Source organism: Leuciscus leuciscus (assembly GCF_965113295.1).
Source record: "Leuciscus leuciscus genome assembly, chromosome: 14".
In the NCBI taxonomy this organism is placed as follows: domain Eukaryota; kingdom Metazoa; phylum Chordata; class Actinopteri; order Cypriniformes; family Leuciscidae; genus Leuciscus; species Leuciscus leuciscus.
The window spans coordinates 11,271,041-11,292,479 of record NC_138738.1 but is presented as its reverse complement, the minus strand read 5'-3'; the positions used below and the strand labels follow the sequence as shown (position 1 = coordinate 11,292,479).

Here is a 21,439-nt window from a genome sequence, read left to right as displayed (position 1 = left end):
TCAGGACCTTAGTTTAGGATGGTGTGTTTTTGGTGTGACAATATTGTCTCTCCATCACTATACTGGGGCCCTAGGACCCACACAGACCCATCCAGGTTCAACCCTGCTTAGCTTCAGTAGGTGACAGCCAAAAGCTCCAGACTGATAGCGGCTGGCATTTAATCAAGAACTATCAAGAATCATTATTAAAGGAGTTTTTAGATTTTTATTTTACTTTTCTTCTTGAATAAGCAGTTTAAAATATGCGTGTGTGTGTCTCATATGTGTCTTCATATTGCCTGTATTTTAGTTTTACCTATATTTACCTTACTATATCCTACACATATTTGTAAAAGGTTTCTTAAACCTTACCATAGATAGCGACTTTGTATGTTACACTTTTATAGGTAGGCCTGTTTGTCTGACTTCAGTTTCTTTTTGTGCAGTATTATTAAACCATCACCTCAGAATTGACAATGTTTGCAAAGTAGAAACAGTCATGGATTTTATTGCTTTACTGCAAGCTTACATAGGACAAAGATCACTTCTGAATCTATAGTCTAACACACTGAGTTGGGGAACTGGAAGTAAAATTTATATGACATTTCAGCGTTAAAAGCTGGAAAACATTATGTAGGCTACAATCAGATTAAAGAAGACAGTTGTTAAAAAAAAAGAGAATAAACCAAATTTACATTGCACTTTTATCATTTCATTATATCATTTCTATTTTTAGCAGTCTCATAACAGTTTTATTACATTACCAGAAATATTCTTATGATCTACCACCTGTTTGTTTCATTCATTCTGAATACATGTTTCTGCAAGCTTCGAGATGCTGAGAATAGAGTTCGGCGCACTCCTTCGCTGTGTTGAGCTGCTGTTCACACCAGCCAATCAGGACGTTCTTCAGCACATTCACTCGGGAGCTATGGAAGCGCTCAATCTGACACACACATTAGTCCAATAAATATATATAAATGTACAATGTGCAATCAACATTACTTTAAAATGAAGAATCAGAAGTCATGTCAGCCATATTTCCAGTGTAACACATTTAGCAGATAATCTTCTTTGGGTTTAACATTAGTCACAGCATTTACCTCTTCTTTAGCCACAGATGAAATCAGGCTGAACTCTTTCTCAACAGCTTTTTGAAACTCTTCCATCTACAGTATTAGACACAGAAAGACTTCATCTGAATTTACCAGTTAAATATGACGTGAACACTTCAGTGTGGACGTGTGTATGTGGACAGAGAATACATGAAAGATACACATTAAAAACATACCACTTCTCTCTTATTGGCCTTGGCTTTTTCTGTACTCTTCTTAACAGTTTCCAGCTCTATCAGTTTACAGGTTCTTCTGAAGAGCATCTCCTGTTACAAGTAGAAATAGAAAGTTACTACCACAGCAGTCTTGGGTTAGATTTCATTACATTTCATACAAACCTGCATTCAACATAAAATATATATGCAGGAGTTTGAACACACTTGAGTGAATTAATAATTTGAGGCTTATGTTTAAATACTGAAATGAGTTTTCTAAACAAATAGTTCCAGCCCTCAAATTTGATTGGTTGAGAGGAGATCAGAGATACAGTCTTGACTCTAGCAGCACAAAGACTTTTCACTGTATCACTCCACTTGCCTGTGTTTTCCAGACAGTCTAGTAATAAAATAAAATAAAATAACAAAACTTAAACTTATTGGTTGCCTTACTAGTTTGTAAGTTTAGTTTACTAAGTTTAAAAAAATTTTGTGGCACAGCAAAAATAGACAACATCGCTGGTAATACTGTATCTAAAAGGTCTCAGTATTAAACATTGTATAAAAGCAATATCATGCATAAAAATCAAAGTCATGCTTAGGCATTTTATAAAACATACTTTCTCTGCCTCTTGGTAGCGAGACTCCAGGTCCAGACCCAAACCAAGAGTGGTTAGGTTGTTACTGGCAACTTTCTCAAAGTTTTGCTAAGGTAAAAAATAAATTAAAAAACATTCAAATTTTAGCATTCAATATTTTTATAAAAATAAATAAAGGAATGAGAGAGTGCACTTACCTTTACTGCCTCAATAATATCAGACAGCTTCAAACAAACCCTAAAGAAACACAACATCTGAGTAAACTGATCCTCTCATAATAACCAACATTCACATAAACTCTCTTTATTCAGCATGCACATTAATGCAGAAACAAAAGGTCATTTTATTTAGTGAATTCTAACTTGGAGAAAGCTACAGCAGCTGCATCGTCCTGATTCACACAAAGATGAAGAGAGGTGGAGAAATGTCCACAGGCCAAAGCAAGCTCTGTAAAAACACACACACACACACACACACACACACACACACACACACACACACACACACACACACACACACACACACACACACACACACACACACACACACACACACACACACACACACACACACACACACACACACACACACACACACACACACACACACACACAGTGATATATGAGCCAACTGTATTCCTAAATGATGTGTGAAAACTTCTTGCAGTGACTTACTTTGCTCTGTCATCACAACATCGATTAATTTCTATTGAGAGAAGAACACAATATTGCACATTGAATTATAAAATGACTAACAGTGCACTGGCCAGATAAAAACTGAAAAACAGCTTAAATAGTGTACCTCTGTGGCAACCTTTGACAAAGCGGCAATATTTGTGTTTTTATTTCTCTCGTTCTGAAAGAAGTTGTCCACATCCTGGGGATATTACATTTTACATATGATATAAATTACATTCATATATCTATAACGTTTATATTGTCATATATCATATCACTACACAGTGCTGTGTTTGGTACAAAAGACTTTCCCAGTGGTGGATGGGATGAACATTGCATAAATCACTGACATGAACAACAAACTTTTACACTTTTACCTTATGACTTTCCTTCCTCATCTCCTCCACAGCCTGACTAAGGCGATTAAAGATTCCTTTCCTGCCTCTCTGTTTTCCAGGAGACTAGTCAAACAACACATGCAATGACAAAAGTGAGATTGTCAACAAAGATTTTGTCACCTTTCCCTCAAAACCGATTAAGGTGATGACAGAAAAACAGCAAAATGGTCAAACAATAAAAACAGCTTTCAAGCAAAGATCTTCTCCATGCTGGGGAATCCAGTAAAAAAAAAAGTTAGCTGTTGTTTTTGAACAATGATAGCTAGTTTCCAGCAGCTAAAAGCTGGTCTTAACCGGTTTAGGTGGCTGAGGGAGCTGGTTGAGCTTGGTCAAGAACACAGCTGAAAAACAAACCAGATCATGCAAGCTTAAACTGGTCAGCTTTTTGGAGCATAGTTGCTGATTTGTTCCAATATGAGCGACCAGCTCAGCCAGGTCTCCACCAGCTGATAGTACAGCTAATCAACCATCTAAATTACACTTGACCAGATAATGACCAGCTACTATGTTCTAAAACACAACTACTACCTTCAGTTTTAGCAGGAAACCTCAGCAGGACACGTTACCCTTGTTAGTTGCATTGTATTATCAATCATAGATCAGGCTGTGATGCAGAATTTGAATGAATGAAAAATCACAGTCACTTTGCGTATGTGTGTGTTTATAGTAAACCTCAGAGTTAATAAGAAAGCTGTCCAGTGCTTTGCACTTGCAGAGAGTTGGGTGTGTTGCCACCTGCTGGAGATAAAACTCCAAAGCCTTACAATAACCCTGCCAATCCTGTCCTAGAGCCAGGAATCCTGAACACATACAGAACAACAGAAAATGTGTTACATAAGAAACTAAATATCAAATCATTGGCATCCCCACACACACACACACTGCCTTTGCATATTCAAATAATACATACCAAGTTGTTTGAGTGCTTTGGTCTGCATGTTTGACTGCAATGGAAGTGCTTTAGGGGGCAAAGGTGGAAACTGTGGGCATAAAATCATTCATGTAAGTGTTTCCCCATTCATAGATCTTGTGGTTTTAGAGTGAAAATTAATAAGCATTCCAACTCAATCAGAGGTCCCTGGCTCAAATTTTTTATTTTGTTCATTCTCAAAGACTAACATAAAGTAAAGTGACATGTGAAGGCCAAGAATTGTAATCCATACTCAGAATTAGCATTAGATGGCACTATTAGCAAATAGTGATGAAAACCAAAATATGACATGCCATGAATAAATATTGACTGAGTAATCCACTATTTTGAAGAGGGAGATCAAAATGACAAAAATTACTTGAAAGATCCATCTTTCTAAAGTAATTTTCTCCCCCTTGTAATTTGACTCCAAATCTCAGGTGAAAATCGCCATTTCGACCCTCCTCTACAAAATAGTTCATTACTCAGTAAACATTCATTCATGGCATTTCATACTTTGGCTTTCTTCACAATTAATGTTTGTCTCTCTTTAGACAAAAATATTAACAAAATCAATAAATTTAGCCAAGGAAGTTTTAAAAATTTGGTTGATTTGACACGGAATGTGCCAATAATGTTTAGAGAATTCACTCACTATAATTCCCTGAAGTCCAGGAACATTTTCCTGTGAGAAAAGACTCTGTTGAAGCCATTCAAAGTCCTCATATGCCCGAAAAACACACACCCCTGCACTGCTGTTCAACTGAGGGAAAAAAATGAAGTAATGATATTTAAGCATTTCACAAAACATATTTAGAACAGGTTTTATGTATTTACTACACATCTTACTTTCTGGGAAGTAATGGCAAACGTCAGAACGTCTCCATCCTGAGTCAAATCAGTGATTCTGATGCTGTCCGCACTTACGCTTAGTGCTGATTCTGCACTTGAACCTTCCTAAAACACTCACAGAGTCATTCATTTACACAGTACAAGAATTGAAATCAATGCTTGCAATCAATTGTGACTAAAGAGCTCAAATCTCTTGAGGTAATAATATTCCAGTAGCCTTTATACATTTCTTATACTACAATAGGTTCGATTCAGTAACATAAACTAGTGTATTAGGCATCATGAACTAATGAACAATACTTATCTACTAACAGTAATGCATGTTTAACAATAATTAATGACTTGTGAATTAACTTGAATTAACAATGAACAAAAGCATTTTTGCAGTATAAATTCATTATATAAATAATTTTATGAAATATATATATAATAATCTGATATTTATGAATGAACGAAGATTAATAAATGCTCAAAAAAATTACATTTCCTGATATTTAAAGCATTCATTAGTATTAAATTGTCTACAAACAGCAGATGGTTGAACAGCATGTTAATACATGGTCATGTGATAATCACAACCTGAAATGGTTACTTACCATCTCACTGGAATTCAACAAGTTTCCTACTTTGGTTTAATCTTCAAAAGGGAGAAAACAGAGACATATGAGAAAACAAAGTAAACTCTTCTCTTAATCTTCCACATAAACCCTTTTTACCTTAGTCTTTGTCACCTCTACTTTCTACTTTAATTCCCTTCCTCTCTCTCTCTCTCTCTGTCTCCAGTTGATACAAAATGCTCACACGCACATTCTTGCGGAGACAGGATATCCTTCAGATCAAAGGTCACTATGGTCCTGCGATTTGGTTGTATGTGAAATTTTATCCAATATATAGTTTTTTTGTGAGTCCTCTTTCAAATGACATGTGGAATACACTCAAACTAAGTAACTTGTAAAGCACACTCATTACAGGCTACTGAGTAACTAAGCACAGTTACACTGGGCAAAGTTTATGAGTTGCACATGACTGCAGTGTTCATAGCACACATAAAAACATAAGAAAAAGATGTGACAAACACAAAGTAGAATGACACTTTGCAATCATTAGATGAAGAGAACAGTAGCTTTGGTTAAATCAATGTTTTTGATTGAAAAAAAAATATTTTATAGACAAAAGTTACTTATATTCTTATTTATAAATACATTTACAACCTGGTGAAAGAATTGATGGCAGAATTAATTATGGTTAAAGCGGCTGACACTGGCACTATAGAAAGATAGAGATGGAATAAAAAATGCACAAAGATCATACAAAAATCTGGTCATTCTTTATTCTAATTTTGCAAATCATTTACATTTTACATAAAGTCTAACTGTCCCTTCAGCTTAAGACTGACATAATGCACCAGGCTTGATGGAGGCTGCCATTTCCTATAGTTTCCCAAACGATTTTCTGACTTGTTCACGTAGAGTGTTTGTAGAACGATAACAGGTCATCCAGACTCTGTGTTTGAGCAGTCTGTGGTTGAGAAGGTTGTGCATATGTGGGCATGTCAGAAGGATGACTAGGGGTAGATATGTTCTCTGTGTCTCTTTCGGTGGCCTTTTGGGATTCAGACCACTTGAAGGCAGGTTTTCCTTTAGCCTGCCCTTTGTCTGTTGCTCTGTTGTGATTGGCCCATCTGTCATCTGCGAAATAAGCAGAGGGAGGAGCAAAATCGGAGTCTCGCTCCTCTCGACGAAGACTGGTCCACTGACCCCAGGAGAACTCTGGAAAAGGAAATACATGTTTAAAGTTGCATTTACTTCAAAACAGCAAATGTAAACACTGGAGCAAATGAAAAGGAAGGAAGGGATGTGCCGTGCATTTATGTGTCAGGTCATGTACCTTTGCCTCTGTCCCACTCTCTTACGTATGGAACGCCAGGTTTGGTGTCTTTTCTTTCCTGAATCTCCACCTCCACTTTCGGCACTGTTGCAGGGGCTGGAGGTCCAACTTCTTCATCTTCATCAGCGGCAGGAGCTACAAGGGAACATCAGACATGATCCAAAAACATCCTCACATCCTTTAGAAATAACCACCAACATACAGATACACGTTTAATATGCTTCAAAGCATATAAAGACTTGTTAAATATTCAGCAACACACCATCTTCTTCATCCCCTGTCTCCAGCTTGCTTTTCTTTATCCTTCTCATCCTCACTTTAGCGAGTCGAGCTTCAAGAAGGGATTTCCGCTTATCCTTCAGTTGCTCGCGTTTGCTGCGCTGTTCTGTGGTCTGCAGAGAGAAAAAAATTTGTAAACCTAATAATTTACAATGCAGCCAATAGTAGAGATGTTGAAGAAGACTTTTCAATAACAGCCAATAGTTAGAGAAGCTGAGGAAGGAAGACCGTTTCAATCGTGGCCAATAGTATAGAAGCTAAGCACACCGTTTAAAAATATAGTGTTAATCTTTAATAACAATAAAAATATATAAATCACAATTTTTTTAATATATCTCAATTAACTGTCTTTCATATTATATCAATTATATATTATTGTGATGCCTATATTCACTTGTTTTACTGTTTTAGTGATTTACCCTAATTTATATAGACAAAATGGTATAGAATGGTATAGTAATATGAACAATTTTTTAATGGTCAATAATAATAATAATAATATGGATCACAATAAGCATCAGTCAGAATTTTCATATGAGTGCACCTCAAGTCTCAATGCATTTCGGAAGTGCTTTCCAACAAAATATACATGTGATATTGCTTAATTTAGAGCTAAAACAAAGTGTCTTAAGGCGGGCGTACACGGTGCGAATTCGGACACTCGGGAGGTCGTGAGATATTGCACACGTTACGAGTCATTTAACCTGATAATCGCGTCAAAGCAGCGGGTACACAACATGACTGTCCTGCACAAATTTTATCCCGAGCCGGTCGGCAATCACGTGAGCTTTTGCGTTAAACACAGAGACCGGAGTTTTCAATGTTGCAGGCAGCTTTAGCTTCAGATTGAAAAATGACAAATGTGTGTGCAAATGATTTGTTGAAAAGCAGAGAACAGTAGCCATTCCTTTCAACATAAATAACTTGAGAGGGAGAGGGAGTTGTCTGTCTGTGTGTGTGTGGGTGCTCGTAACATGCTCGCTCGGCTCGTAATTCCTCTCACATGCTGCAAGCCGCGACCATCAGCGATTTCCACGGGATTTCTCCCAAGTGAAAAAAAATCATCTGCGAGACCGCAAAAATCATACAGTGTACGCCCGCCTTTAGAAGGCAACATCATGCTGCCTATCTTTTGGAACAGTCTTTGCTTCGTATGCACACTTACTATGCTGTCTAGGTAGGTAGCTCATTCTGCTTAGGAAAAGAGTTTGTGACTCATTTAATTGTTGTTCTGACCTGATCTCTCAGCATGTCTAGAGTTTCTCTCTGTTTTCTACGTCGGTCCTCATCCTGGGCAAAAGCAAAATACCCAACACCCAGCTCTCTGGCCTCTGAAACGGACACAAAACACTCATGTGAGACACTCACAAAGAAGCACTACTTAGAGGCATTTTCTACACATTAGACAGGATTCGGTGTGTCTAGAGATCACTCCTCTCCATCACCTTGCTCTCTGATATTTTCATAGTGAATGGGTCCAACAGGTCTCTTCATCTGCTCCTCTTCCTCTTTTTCCCACTGCTCTCTCTGCATTTCTCTTCTCATGTCATCAGATAACAGCGTCCTATCAGCGCCAGTCACCCTGTGCATAATAATAGATATATATTGAGCACAACCAATGACAATTGGTTAGATACAAAAAAAACTAAAAACACAGCAACGGTAAGAACAATAAACTTACCTCTTGTTCTGGAGATCTTGGTCCATTTTCTGAAAACCAGGTAGGTCTTTCCTAAAACATCTTCGAGAACGTCCTAATGCATCAACATAGTCCACCCTGTAAGAGAGAGAAAGCAAGCAAGAAAACCCGTAGTTGAGTTCAAATCACATTGCCTCGTAAAAAAATATATATTTATAAACACACCGTACCATTCTTCATTTGCATTCTGTGGGTCTGGAACAGGGACGTTCACATCAGAGTCCTCGCCATCTCGGTACCCTGCTTCATCTGGAGTGCATGTCTGTGGTTCATTCCTCTGGTTGATGATCTTTTGGGTGAAGTCCACCAGAAAAAGACTTTCAGTCTCCTCATCTAAATAGAAATAGAAATTGTCAACTTCAATATCAGTTCATTTACAAAACACCCAAAGCAGTGTAAAAATGTATTCAAGAAGTGAAATGTCTGAATTTGGGATGGTCAACAAGCATATACCTGGGAAATCTCCTTTTGTCATCTGTTCATAAAGACGTGCCTTTTCCTCCAATTTTCGCCTACATAAGACAAAAATGCATCAGGAGAGTATTAATATAATTGTATTCCAAAATCTGAACAATGAAGGTGATTTAGAGTACCATTAGAAGGATCTGAAACATGACTAAACATATAATATATAAAAACATATAATTTTACATCATTATATTGTAAAAAATATCCTACAGTCATTACAATATATCAGCATTTGAAACAGGGTGTATGGTCTCAGATTATTATACAATATCAATTAAAAAAAGTGACCAAAAAAAAGGCATTTAAATAAAAAACCTTTTAATAATAATGTCCTCATAAGTATTTTTATTGAGTGTATGTTTTTTTTTTAAATATGTGAATGTGAAACAGTCTGCAGCAAAAAAATTATAAAAACATTTTTTTGAAAATATATTTAAACAAAATGAAATACCATTTATGACAACAGGTTGTTATAAAAAACAAAACTCATAAACCATACACTTGCCTCAAAAAATATTTGGACACTTAAGCCACACTTATATAAAATTCATTGTAAAAAACAAAGTGTCAACTGCAAACACTTGAGTTGAACTCAAATCATGAACACATGATCTTTTCATGGAACTAATTTTTGGAAATCAATTGGTTTGTTATATACTGACATTCATACAACTTAGTGTGTCTATATACTTTTTGAGCCACTCTGTGCCTAGTGAAGCAGGCAAAAGAAAATGAATTGATGAAGAGGATATAAAGAACCAGAATAATGTAGTACTGGACTATGAATAGCCTATTCACCTGGATTTGTCCAGTGTGTTTTCTTCCTCAACAGTTTGCTGAACGTCCCTCTGCGCTCGTACATCGACACCTTCATTTTGTTTAGTCCAGATATTGGGCTTCTGTGAGCACATAAACAACCAATTACAATTACAACAGGCGTGTATAATGGTTGGATGATCACATCTAGTAGTTATGAACTGCCCGTGTCTTACTTTTATTTTTGTCTTGGACTTCTGTGCAGCTCCTGCATCTTGGCCAAGTCTGTCGTGCTTAAATTTCTCCTGCTTCCGATATAATTCCGCTTTCAAATCAACCAGCTGAAATGTAAATTGAAAAGTATACGTTGGCCAAGAGATTTTAGGATTTTAAAAAGAGGTAGCTGCTAACGTTACACAATGCAAGTCTACTGTCAGCTGTGATGCTAAGCTAACTATAACACACAAACAAAACTAAAATTGTGAAAAGTGTCTTGTTCAAAAAAGAGATAAGATACAAAATATTCACCGATGACGCTGTAACATTGTATGGTTTCTTCTTTTTATCCATGTTCACTGTAGCTGATTAGGTGATATAGCAGGCAAGCACTGACATTCAGAGAGCAAAACAGTATCCAAAAACAATACTAAACAGAAGAAATGTAGCCTGCCATCTGCCGTCTCGGAGGTCAAACTACAACAAGATTTTAAATTGAAAACAGTTTTTCATTTCTATGGCGTAAATAAAACATGTTTCTACCATGTCAAATGTCCAAAATATGGCATTACGCAACGAAATGTCCAAAAAAGCAACCAGACGAAGCTGGGTACGCTGGATGTAGCGAGTTTAAGATGGTCAAGCTGGTGTTCAGCTGGTTTTAGCTTGTTAGTTGGTCTCCCAGCCTGACCAACTAAGTCAAGTCTGACCATCTAAAGAAGTGACCAAAACCCCTTTAAAACCAGCCTGTTAAGTTAGCTATGACCAGACTGAAGACCAGATAAGATCAGCAAATCAGTTTAGGCTGTTTTTAGCTGATTTTTTGTGTGTGAAAAATATGAAAACCAGAAGGTTCATAGCCAAGTTGCTTCAAACTTGCACATTTTTTTCCTTTTTCTTGTTCTATCTATTTATTAGTGTTGTTCTCTACAATACACCCCTCACACACACACACACACACACACACACACAATTATAAAGTAATGGCCCATAAACTGATATTCTCCATAGAAATGGCACTTTATGCTACATTATTATTACTGATAAAAAGAAAATGGATCGTATTCAGAACTATAAAAATAAGTGTAAAATAATTGTTTTAATTGCCATAAAAACAGTAAATGCATATCAGTTATGGGTAGGATCATGTTGGAAGAATTTGCTGCCAACCATGTACAAGGGTGAGTCCACTTAAAAGTGTGTGTTCGTACCAAATATTTGCTCCGGTTACAGATGAATTGCCAGGTCTTTCAAATAAACCTGCTAAGGCAATAGTTCAGCGGTCTAGTAACACATATAGCTATTGACACAGCAGCCACATCACTGTATTACTTTATTTGTCATCATCTCTTATCATATTGATATCACCTTAAGTACTGTTTGTTTTCACAGTTTCATTTGTAGATTTTAATGCTAATTGTTAACCAAAGGCTATTATAAAAGTGAGAAGCAGATCTTTGTGTGCAGACCTACTGAAGCAGTTTGATCATTACAGAAGGTGGGATTGCATGATTTTTCACTATTTCTGCACACTCAGTTTATTTTAAATGATTTTAAATGAGTCGTTAAGATTGTTGTCATAAATAGAACTAAACCGGGTGACTTTCCCAGGATGCCTCTGCGCAGTCGTGCCAGCCACATGTTCCTGCTCTTATGTGCTCTTTCCTTATGTGTCGAATCTGTAAGAGGTGGCACCAGCTTCCTCAGTCCTGATCAGAAACCACAGGTGAGCATATGTCTAGTGGATGTGTCTGAGTTTGTTTGGAGTTAACCAATTTTAGGAACTCAATTTAAAAAATAAAGTTGGTCAAGATCACATCAATTCATGCTCGAAGTCTGGCATCAGATTTATTGTGTGTCCCATTTCAAGGGTCGAAGGCCACCACGGGTGGGCAGAAGAGATGCTGCGGAGTCAGAGATCCCAGTGATTAAGGAGGATGATCAGTTTATGGTAAAACCAGCAAATGCACATTTAAATAGGATTTTAATGAGTTACTACTCTAGTCATAATTTGTTCTACCTTTTTAGATGAGCGCTCCGTTCCAACTGTCCGTGTCTCTGAGTGAAGCAGAATATGAGAAATATGGTCCTGTGCTGCAGAAGGTTCTTGTGAATCTTCTTAGTGATTCTCCATTTGGTGAGCTAAATGCTTGTTTTAAGAACAGATCCAAACAAATGGAAAAATTTCCCAGGAAAAGTCCCAGATTTAACTAAGTCTTTTCTGACACTTCAAAAATTCTTCAAGACACCGTTTGATGTTGTATTTGAATAGTTTTAGTGTTCTTCCAACTAACACGCTAAATGTATGTTCTCATTTGTTACAGAATTCTGACAAGATCTACCAATCCTACAAAAATAAATAATTTACTGTTTAAATCAATTTCTAACAAATTGATTTGACAAAATAAAGGATGACAAAGAAATAACTTTCTGCCTCTGGTTTCTATTTTCTTTGCTTACTCTCATGCGTTTCAAGGTCATGTTTGCATTACAGATAAAACTAAACCTTTAATGGAGTCGCAAAAGGAAAAGCAGCCATGTCTTTCTCAAAAAATTAATTTCATAAACCCATTCATGTTGCATATACATTTATTTAAACAAAAGTTACATTTATATAAAACCAACAACTTGGTAAAAGCTATTTGTTGTGGTTTTTCACAATCTGTTTCACATTTTCTTTTTACATAAACTTTCATGTGAAAATGACTGGTTTCTAATATAAGGGAAGACACAAGATGGCATTTTATGTCACTTATGTCTCAAAAGCATACATAACTTGTAAGCATGTATGCAATCACACGGCCAAAGAAACCTGAGAACAGAGAACCATTTTAAAACACAAAACTGAAGAGATATTAAAATGTATCATTGCTAACGTTTTAACAGATGTGAAATTCCCTATAACACGGTAAGAAACTTAAGTAGCAATGCTCATACACTTACTAACACACATTGGAATATCAATTCTTGAAGACATTGTGATGCAAACACAAGAAAGAGGGTTTTTTTTAAAAGAAAAGAAAATGCCAAAGATGCAAGACGAAACTGCTATCAGGACTAAGATTTTGAAGGACTCCAGTTGATAAAATAAGTAGTTTAACACAGCGTTTCCAATCACAGTCCGTATATGTGTCTAGTGTTCTGCCGTACTGTTTGCAGTACTGTGGTTAGCAGCTCTCCTTTCAGCACACTAATCTCACGCAGTGTGTGTATGCCCATACCAGGGTGAGCAAACCTGCATACGGACTTGGGCACCTAGAGAAAGATGAAGAGACTTGAATGTATGTGTATTTTAAAGAATGACAAATTAGACAAATTAGTCATGCACATGTGTGTTAGTGGAATCAAACAATGTGTGCTTAGTAACTAGCACTGATACCTGTCTGGGTAGGAAATATGGTGCATCGGTCTCCAGTAGGATTCTGTCGAGTGGGATTTTTCTCACAGCTTCTCGAACCTCCAGAGCGCGTTGGTACGTCACCAGTCCAGTGAAACCCACACACAGGTTAGGGAATTCACTTAGGAACGGCTCAATCACAGGGTAGCTGTTGGTGAAACAGTGTCTAACAAACATATGAACACAGGTTAGTAGACTATAAACTCTGACCAGTGCTGCCAACTATTTTCAATGGAAAGTAGCAAAAACCTGCTCAAAAAGTCTGTTGCATATACAGAATGACACAATGCGGTTTCTCTTCTAATCCAAGCTCACATACTGCATAATATATAGCCGAATGCATAGATATGTGTACGTACAAGGCCGCCTTAATGCACGGGCTTACCTGGGCTGAAGCCCAGGGGCCTCCCAAGTTCAGGGGCCTCCCATGTTCAGGTTCATGATGAGCTGAAAAGGTCATAGCCTATTGTTTTAACTTGTCAGATTTTGTCGCTGTATGTCGCTAGTCGCTTGTGGGCGTTGGTAGTGCTGTCGCTCTAATGTTATTGTTAAGGTGCGTTCACACCAAACGCGAATAGAGCGTCTGGCGCGAGTGATTTCAGTGTTGTAAAGACGCGTTTACGCGCGTCTAGAGGTCCCGCGGCGCGAATGAGGCGAGACTGCTCGTCTGGCCACATCTATACAAAACACCACCACAAGTGATATACAACTATATCATTTTAATTTGACTAGGAATTAGGCTCAAAAGAAACAGTATGCTGTTGGGAGAGTGTTTTTATATTACACACAGCAGTGTTCAGGGATTAAATCATTTACTAGATTAACGATCGATCAATCTACAAATTAAACTCACTCATACTGTCATCAATTACTAAAACGTCATCCGAATTTGACAAATAGGCTAATACATTTTCTTGTCCCTAATAGTCAACATAATGCACTGTAAAATGAACTGCAGCAGTGCTAAACTTGCATCATAAAACTACGACACTCGAACTATAAATGTATGAATTAAACTCACTGAGACTGACTGTCGACAGTTTCTTTTCCATGCATCATTTTATTATATCCATGTTTGTGGTTAGTTACAGTCAAATCATATAAAACAGTGAAATCGCCCTTGAACTCTTCGGTCTTGCCGATTCACATGCAATTTCACTCGAGACGGTGACGGGAGCTGAGCTCCACTGAAAGGCTTCTTTCCTATTGGTCGTCGCTCGCGAAAATCGCTTCTCATTTGCATAAAGTTGAAATTTAGTTGCTGTGTGTGGTTGTTAAATAAAGTGTCTTGTGTTTATGTGCTCAGTGATATGTTAATAACAATATTAAAATGAAAAACAATATTTAAAAAAAATCACTGTTGTAGGTCTCGAAAGAAACTAATGCATTTTGTGATGTAGATTACCTATAGATAGGCTATTACACTTTTTTTAAATGAGACTCTTTAAATTGAGGGGATGGGGGGCCTACAAAACCTCTCAGCCCCGGGGCCTAACATTAGGTTAAGGCGGCTCTGTGTACGTAGATGCAACATTTGACCACTCCAGGCATGTCGGCGCGACCACCATCTTGGAACGGTCAGCGTGATGTCACTCACAGTGAGAAGCAATGATGAGAAGTTCAAGAAGAAATGGGATAACCTTTTACAGGCGAGAACGTTGGTTTCTGTTTTTATATGCATTAACTCTATTACATAATACGTCTTGTTAGCTGATGCCTTCGTCTTGTTGTATTGTAAGTTTAGCAAAATCATCCGCTGAAGTCTATTGCAGATTTAGATATTCATATGTCTAAGTACATTTGCAGACGGTCAATCAACTTGCTCTCAAGTGTTCACGGACCAGTGTTTTGACTTTTCCAATAAGACTGATGGCTTACGTATAGCGGCCCATAGAAACAGCCACTAATGAGGCAGATGCGTTTATATATCTATGGCCGAATGTCCAATAAAGCCGTTCTCATTTACATACTTTTTATTAATGGAAAGCAACTAAATGTTAACCAGCAGTCAAAAATAAAACAAAATAAATAGTAATTTGCTAGATTTGTTGCTAGTCAGTTTTTCTTTGTAAAGAACGGTGCTAAATTGGCAACATTGACTAAATAGAATTAGTGTAGGCATTTTATGCAGTAGGGTGAATCTCACAATAAAATGTCATTTCACTTCAAAAAATAAGATATTCTATTTTATAAATGATAAACTTATCCAAATAATATAAGAGAAAAAAGAAAGCAGAAAAAATGTATAGATTATATATATGAAAGAAAAGAAAAAAACGATCCTGTATGGACACTGGACAGAAAAAAACTAATAAAATATTTTAATAATACATACATCAAATAAATATTAATGCTCCTTAAAACATGCTTCATTGTTTAATTCCAAATACAACTTCTTACTTTAGTTTAATGTTAGAGTGAAATATGAGCCATGAGTTTTTATTTAAATGAGATGACTTATTATTTCTAAGAACGAACATAAGAAACTGGCCCGAGTGTTTGTTTTATGAGAACTGACCTGTGTATTTTGTAATCCCGGGGGACACACTTCTTCATAATTTGCAGCAAATCATCATCGGCATCACGGCAATGTATGACTAGAGGCTTCCTGAGACTGACGGCCAACTCCAACTGTCGTTCAAACACCTTGACAGGAAAAAGACAGAAATTATGTTCTTTTGACCCTCTCAAGTACATGCTTAAAACTTTTGGAGGTAATCATCCAGTCTGCCATACCTCTTTCTGTTTCCTTGAGTCTGTGGAATTCTTGTGCGAGTAGTCCAAACCGATCTCTCCAAACGCTATGGCCTTAGGGTGACGCATAGCACGCATGATGCTTTGCTCATGAGTGTGGTTATACTCTTTGGCAAAATGTGGGTGGCAACCAAATGCCCCCCACACTTTCTCCTCTGCCAGTAGCCCCTCCCAGATGGCCTCTTTCTCTGTGATTCGTGGGTTGCAGAAATCTGCAATGCAGCCCCTAAACTCCAAAGGGAAACTACTTGCATACTTGAGCTGAAACCTTTGAAAGCTTCCCTGGAAACCCAACTTCCCATAGAGCATGTCAAGGTGACAGTGCGTGTCAATAAATCCTGCAGAATCTGCATTTGAGTAGGTCAAATCCGACAACCAAAGAGGCTCCGAGCCAACCGACATCCTGCGGGTGTCACTGTCAGCAGTGAGAAGCATCCGTGAGGATGAGTAATTTGATTCTGAAGTCCTGCGTGTAGTATTATGAGAGCAATCCCAGCGTTCAGGTGTGATGGGGGCATAGGTGATGCTTCTGAGCTCGGGAAAAGGATCGGCCAGTGTAGAGCTGCTGACGATGGACTGCTGTAATTTGAGGGTCCGCTTAACTGACATAAAGTATGAATAGTTATTGGGGGTTGCGAGGTCAGAGGCTGTAGTTTGAGGCGGTCGGTCTGACCACAGCTCCACATCCTTAGCTGGGATGGTTGGGGTTGTGTCAGCCCCTTGAGATTCTAATTTCCAAAGGGCTTGTGAGAATGTTGAAGGCTTTAAAGCTGCTGGTGATGAGGAGTAAGGGTTGAGTTCCAATGGTGGAGGAGTGTCACTGAAGTTCACAAGCTCACGATCCCTTTCAAGCTTTGTTTGTTGCCCCTTTGGCTCAAAGGACTCATCCTGCGAGAAAACTTCAACCTGCTCCGAGTCCTCAACATCCGACCAATCCGGCGATTCTGGCCGCTTTAGGATCACACTCTGTGCATAGAGACAAAGTCAGTATCAATTATTTTAAAATACATTTAAAATAGTGCAGAATAAACATGCTTATATATATATATATATATATATCTTTTTTTTTTTTTTTATGTTTGGAAAGTCTCATGCTCAACAGGGTAGCATTTATTTTATCAATACAGTAAAAACAGTAATATTGGGAAATATTATTACAATTCAAAATAGCTGTTTTCTGGTTTGCTATATATTTTTTTTAAATTTAATAATTCCTGTGATACAAAGCTGAATTTTCAGCATCATAACTTCAGTCTTCAATGTTACATGATTCTTCAGAAATCAATCTAATATGCTGATTTGGTGCTTAATCATCAATATTCAATTTTCTTGATGAAACAATGATTAAAAAAGAAAAATTCAGGATTCTTTGATGAATAGAAATGCCAAAGAATGTCATTATTTGATGTATTTTTTGCAACAATGTAAAAGTATTTACTGGCACTTGTGATCAATTATCGCTGAACATAAGAATTCATTTATTTCCCCCACAAAAAGTTGTAGTATCCATTACCCTGGTGTCCAGCTTTATTACTTCCCCTTCATCTTCTGTGTCAATGATCTCCAGCGGGGGAGGCCCATCATCCTTGGTCGTGAACAGAGAAAGTGGTTCATTCTTCACACTGAATGAGCAGCAATCAAGGTCAGAGCAGTTTTCCTCCTCCTCTGCCTTCACAGGTTTGTCTGGGGTTTTCTTCGCAAATAGACTTTTAGGCCCACCAAATGATGACTTTTTGTCTGCATTCCCCACTGCATCACTCAGCGCCTTGAGATAAATGATTTTCCGTCCATCCTCTGGACTCCTGTGTTTTTTCCCAGCAGAGGGAGGTGAAGGTTCAACAAAGGATTGTTGCCCTGTAATAGTGTCCTAAAAAAAACCCCACAAATCTTTGAAATCCTCTCAAATACATGCAATTTTTAAATACACACTTCTACTACTAAGTTACATAAAACATATTTAATTCCACTATAAAATATTATATATATTGACTGGGGAAAATGGGAAAAAAAACCACCTTATTGTTACTCACCTCACCAGGACTGGTTTTTTTCCGGATTGCTCGGTGGGGTCCAGTCAATTTTAAGCGTGATTTAGGTGTACTTCGTGAAGAGTGCTTTGGAGTGGTAAGATGGATGTTTTCCACGTCGCCAAGTCCAGCTGACCCAGTAGATGTGTTCAGGCCAGGAGAGCCAGCCTCGCTCATACCACTATCCTGACCATCTTCATCCCAGCATGTGGGCTGTGCCACACCCACACTGTTCTTCATGAGCTTTCTGGGGGAGTTCAGCACCTTATTCAGCCATGTCAATTTCACCTTTTCCCTTTTGCGGTTCATCGTACTAGGATCTTGAGAAAGAAAGAAAATGTATACATGGGTCAAAAATCAGAACCACAAACAGATGCAGCCGTTTCTAAGCCAATTTTGAGATGGGTTCACTTCCAGCTTCTTTGAAAAACTGAAAACAAACCAAAACACTGTAAATTCAAAGTGGAGATGCAGTCCAGCAACCAGATGCTGTTACAAGGACATTTGAGACTCACATAAGTAAAAGGGAGTTATATTTACTCACTTAATTAATTAATACATCATTTTAATTCAATATTTACACGTATCTTTAAAAACGCAATGGTCAGCAGACAGGCACTTTCTGTAGGTTAGCTAACTTAACGTTAAAAGGTTAGAAACACATCGACGGCTCTTTTATATATGTATTTATTTCTATACATTATTAAATAAAAGCACAAACCTGTGTACACTGTAAAACGCGTTAACGTGTTTATTTAAAAAGCTAACTTATTAGTTAACTACAGATGCTAGTAATTAGCAGAAACCTCATGCCTGACCTAAAACTGTGACCCCAAGCGTCAGTGCACATAACGTCGATCACAAGAACGGAAAACAGTCTGAAAGTGTGTAATGGTCTTGATTAAACCCGATTATGTCAAAGCAACAGCAAAGTTAATCTCACAAACCTTAAAGCCTATGCGGATGAAAGTTCAGGTGGATCACGTGCGTAAGTAATTAGCGATGCGTTCACTGCTCACTGCTGTCAACGGTCCTCACTCCTCACCGTACTGGGCCCTGGATAGCATGGGTGGTGAACGCTTAGTTTGAGACGCACCAAGTATGGAGTGTGCACATTCCTCCATTTCAAGCATGTGTGTAGACTTTGAAGGAATATGAAAATCAACATTTTATTTGACCTACAGAATTTAGATTAAATGCAATATCACTTGTAGCAGCTAATTGTATAGAAACTTTAGAGGTAGTATATCCCAGGGTGGGTTTATTTCTGAAAAGCAATTTTCTGTAAGGTGGATACAGGAATTACAAAAAGTAACGTTAAATAAAAAATTTAAATAAAAAAAGGCCGTTGAACATGATGTCATTGCCCAAAATGCCCAGAAGAAAAAAAGATGCCGTTCGAGTAAAACACGTTGATCTTCGTGGCAACACGCCCCAGAACTACCGAGGAACAATTGTCATACTGTTGTTAAAGTGATTTTCATCTAAATGTATAAAAATAAATAAATAAAAAATAAGTTAAAAAGCGACAAAACACAAACAGTTCAAATAAATATACAGAAACTTTTGGCCAACAAATATTGTAATTAATAAATTGTATAAACTTGTAGAATTTATTTTTACATTTACATTCTTATCAATTATTGCTTTCCCTGGGAATCGAACCCATGAAGTTGGCAAGCGCCAACTCTAATGTTTGAGCTACAGGAAAACGTGACAACTTGCTCCAACCTGACAGTTATACTATATAAAACAAAATCCTTGAAATGAGAACAGATCACAATTTTGGTTAAAATCTACTATCGTTAAATAATTAACACCTACCTTAATGCATCATGTCTCATTTGCAATTTTATCATTTTAGTTCGAAAGATGCATCAGAAAATGTATTGTAATTTAAGATGGGTTTGAAGTAGATGTTTAACACCAAGCAAAACCACTTTTAGAGTAAACTACTATATATATGCACACACAGTGCTTAAAAATTTATTAGATAGGCCTGACCATCTAATGTAAGGGTTGTGTCACAGCTGTCCTAAACTAACAGTATTGGCTATTACCAAAATATTTTTTTATATGTTTCTGTAATGGTTAATCCACCATTATGTGTAAGCTCTTTAGTCAAAGTTGGCCAAGTCAAAGTCCGGACTTAAATCCTATTAAAACAATTTGTGATTTAGTGGATTCAAAGATAGATCGCACAAAAGTTTAATCAAAAGAAAGCCTTTGGGAACAAAGCTTTGGTTTTTGGGTTTTGGATAGATTCTGGGGTGGATTTTTAATAGATAAAATAGTAAACTGTATATTAAACTAACCATGTTTCTAACATCTAACGTTATTTCTCTTTTTAGGCCTGACATGATAACACTTTGAAACACAAATTACTAAAACGTTCTGTCCTGTGTTTTTGAATGTTGTATGTTGTGTTGCCATACCCCTCTGACTTTGGTTGTGTGAGTGTAAAAATAACATACATGGGAATCGAAACTTTGAACCTTGTGATTAACAATCGAGTAATCATTAAAACAAAGTTTGCTTTACCTAGTAACAGAAGGGTTTGCATATGAAGAACCAATCAAATTCATATAATTTTGTCATACCTCCCTATTCTATAAAAACTGTTGTATTCGTGTTAGCTGGTGGGATTCTCAATGGAATTTGTCTGAGATCCTCCGGCCTTGCTTCTTCTTGGGGGAGATTCTCTGAGAACTGCTCGAGAGATCCTCCGGCCGTGATTAAAGCATTTAAAGGACATTTGCTGAAGTCTGTTTGTCGATTATTCCTGCGCAGGAAGAAAGCTAGTTAGGGAAGGAAGCAAGTTAGTTAGGTAGACTATATATTAAACGTCGATTGGAGACGTTAGGGAACGTCGATTGGAGACGACCCAGGTAGCTATATAGGGAACGTCGATTGGAGACGACCCAGTTAGTTAGGTTTAGGGAAAAATCTACGACAATTTGGCGGGTCAGATCCAGGAGTCCTCGGAATCTCCCTCTGTCAGGTGGACGGGAGCGAGGAACCACGTTGTCTTCATTCTGCCAGACTGCAGAACCCTGTTCAACAGAGGGACCATTCCAGATGGGCTAAAAGGACTTAAGTATTAGGTAGGATGACAGACTTCACACTTTTTCCTTTAAAATGCTTCTAAATTAATTGAAAGGTTTAATTGAAAATTGGCTATTCTGTTAAGTAAAATTATGAAGAAAACTGGTGATCAGATTTAAAAGATTTAAGGATAAAAATAATAATAACAGGAATATGCACTCTGTGA

General features: G+C 37.4%; 4 protein-coding genes across 7 annotated transcripts; 1 reads left to right on the top strand and 3 right to left on the bottom strand.

The window, feature by feature from the left end:
* Window positions 1-471: 471 nt before the first annotated feature.
* On the bottom strand, window positions 472-5,574 carry LOC309474636 (sorting nexin-5). Its single transcript, XM_082137184.1, has 15 exons — window positions 5,402-5,574; window positions 5,282-5,322; window positions 4,683-4,790; window positions 4,489-4,596; window positions 3,834-3,903; window positions 3,596-3,723; window positions 2,903-2,986; window positions 2,650-2,724; window positions 2,523-2,553; window positions 2,211-2,295; window positions 2,046-2,085; window positions 1,870-1,956; window positions 1,271-1,360; window positions 1,083-1,148; window positions 472-925 (listed from the first exon to the last, which is right to left on the bottom strand). Exons 2-15 carry the CDS (start codon window positions 5,282-5,284, stop codon window positions 782-784), a joined length of 1,119 nt encoding a protein of 372 aa, XP_081993310.1. The 5' UTR covers window positions 5,285-5,322; window positions 5,402-5,574; the 3' UTR covers window positions 472-781.
* Window positions 5,575-5,993: 419 nt separating this feature from the next.
* Window positions 5,994-10,428, bottom strand: ccdc174 (coiled-coil domain containing 174). Its single transcript, XM_082137171.1, has 11 exons — window positions 10,303-10,428; window positions 10,011-10,115; window positions 9,817-9,917; window positions 9,004-9,062; window positions 8,721-8,883; window positions 8,533-8,628; window positions 8,297-8,433; window positions 8,088-8,182; window positions 6,835-6,964; window positions 6,573-6,707; window positions 5,994-6,454 (listed from the first exon to the last, which is right to left on the bottom strand). The coding sequence occupies exons 1-11, from the start codon at window positions 10,342-10,344 to the stop codon at window positions 6,147-6,149; spliced, it is 1,371 nt and encodes a 456-aa protein (XP_081993297.1). The 5' UTR covers window positions 10,345-10,428; the 3' UTR covers window positions 5,994-6,146.
* Window positions 10,429-11,359: 931 nt separating this feature from the next.
* Window positions 11,360-12,350, top strand: ghrl (ghrelin/obestatin prepropeptide). Of its 2 annotated transcripts, none has more exons than XM_082137224.1 (5): window positions 11,360-11,488; window positions 11,602-11,716; window positions 11,861-11,941; window positions 12,019-12,127; window positions 12,315-12,350. In XM_082137224.1, the coding sequence occupies exons 2-5, from the start codon at window positions 11,603-11,605 to the stop codon at window positions 12,320-12,322; spliced, it is 312 nt and encodes a 103-aa protein (XP_081993350.1). In that variant the 5' UTR covers window positions 11,360-11,488; window position 11,602; the 3' UTR covers window positions 12,323-12,350. The 2 variants fall into 2 exon arrangements, with proteins under 2 accessions (XP_081993350.1, XP_081993349.1); XM_082137223.1 differs by having other exon boundaries at window positions 11,424-11,488; window positions 11,578-11,716.
* A 211-nt stretch (window positions 12,351-12,561) lies between these two features.
* Window positions 12,562-19,442, bottom strand: tatdn2 (TatD DNase domain containing 2). 3 transcript variants are annotated; one of them, XM_082137137.1, is made up of 7 exons: window positions 19,116-19,442; window positions 18,172-18,488; window positions 17,655-18,008; window positions 16,124-17,107; window positions 15,906-16,033; window positions 13,370-13,553; window positions 12,562-13,245 (listed from the first exon to the last, which is right to left on the bottom strand). In XM_082137137.1, exons 2-7 carry the CDS (start codon window positions 18,475-18,477, stop codon window positions 13,105-13,107), a joined length of 2,097 nt encoding a protein of 698 aa, XP_081993263.1. In that variant the 5' UTR covers window positions 18,478-18,488; window positions 19,116-19,442; the 3' UTR covers window positions 12,562-13,104. The 3 variants fall into 3 exon arrangements, with proteins under 3 accessions (XP_081993263.1, XP_081993262.1, XP_081993264.1); XM_082137136.1 differs by lacking the exon at window positions 19,116-19,442 and adding an exon at window positions 18,987-19,076; XM_082137138.1 differs by lacking the exon at window positions 19,116-19,442 and adding an exon at window positions 18,890-19,017.
* Between the last annotated feature and the right edge of the window lie 1,997 nt (window positions 19,443-21,439).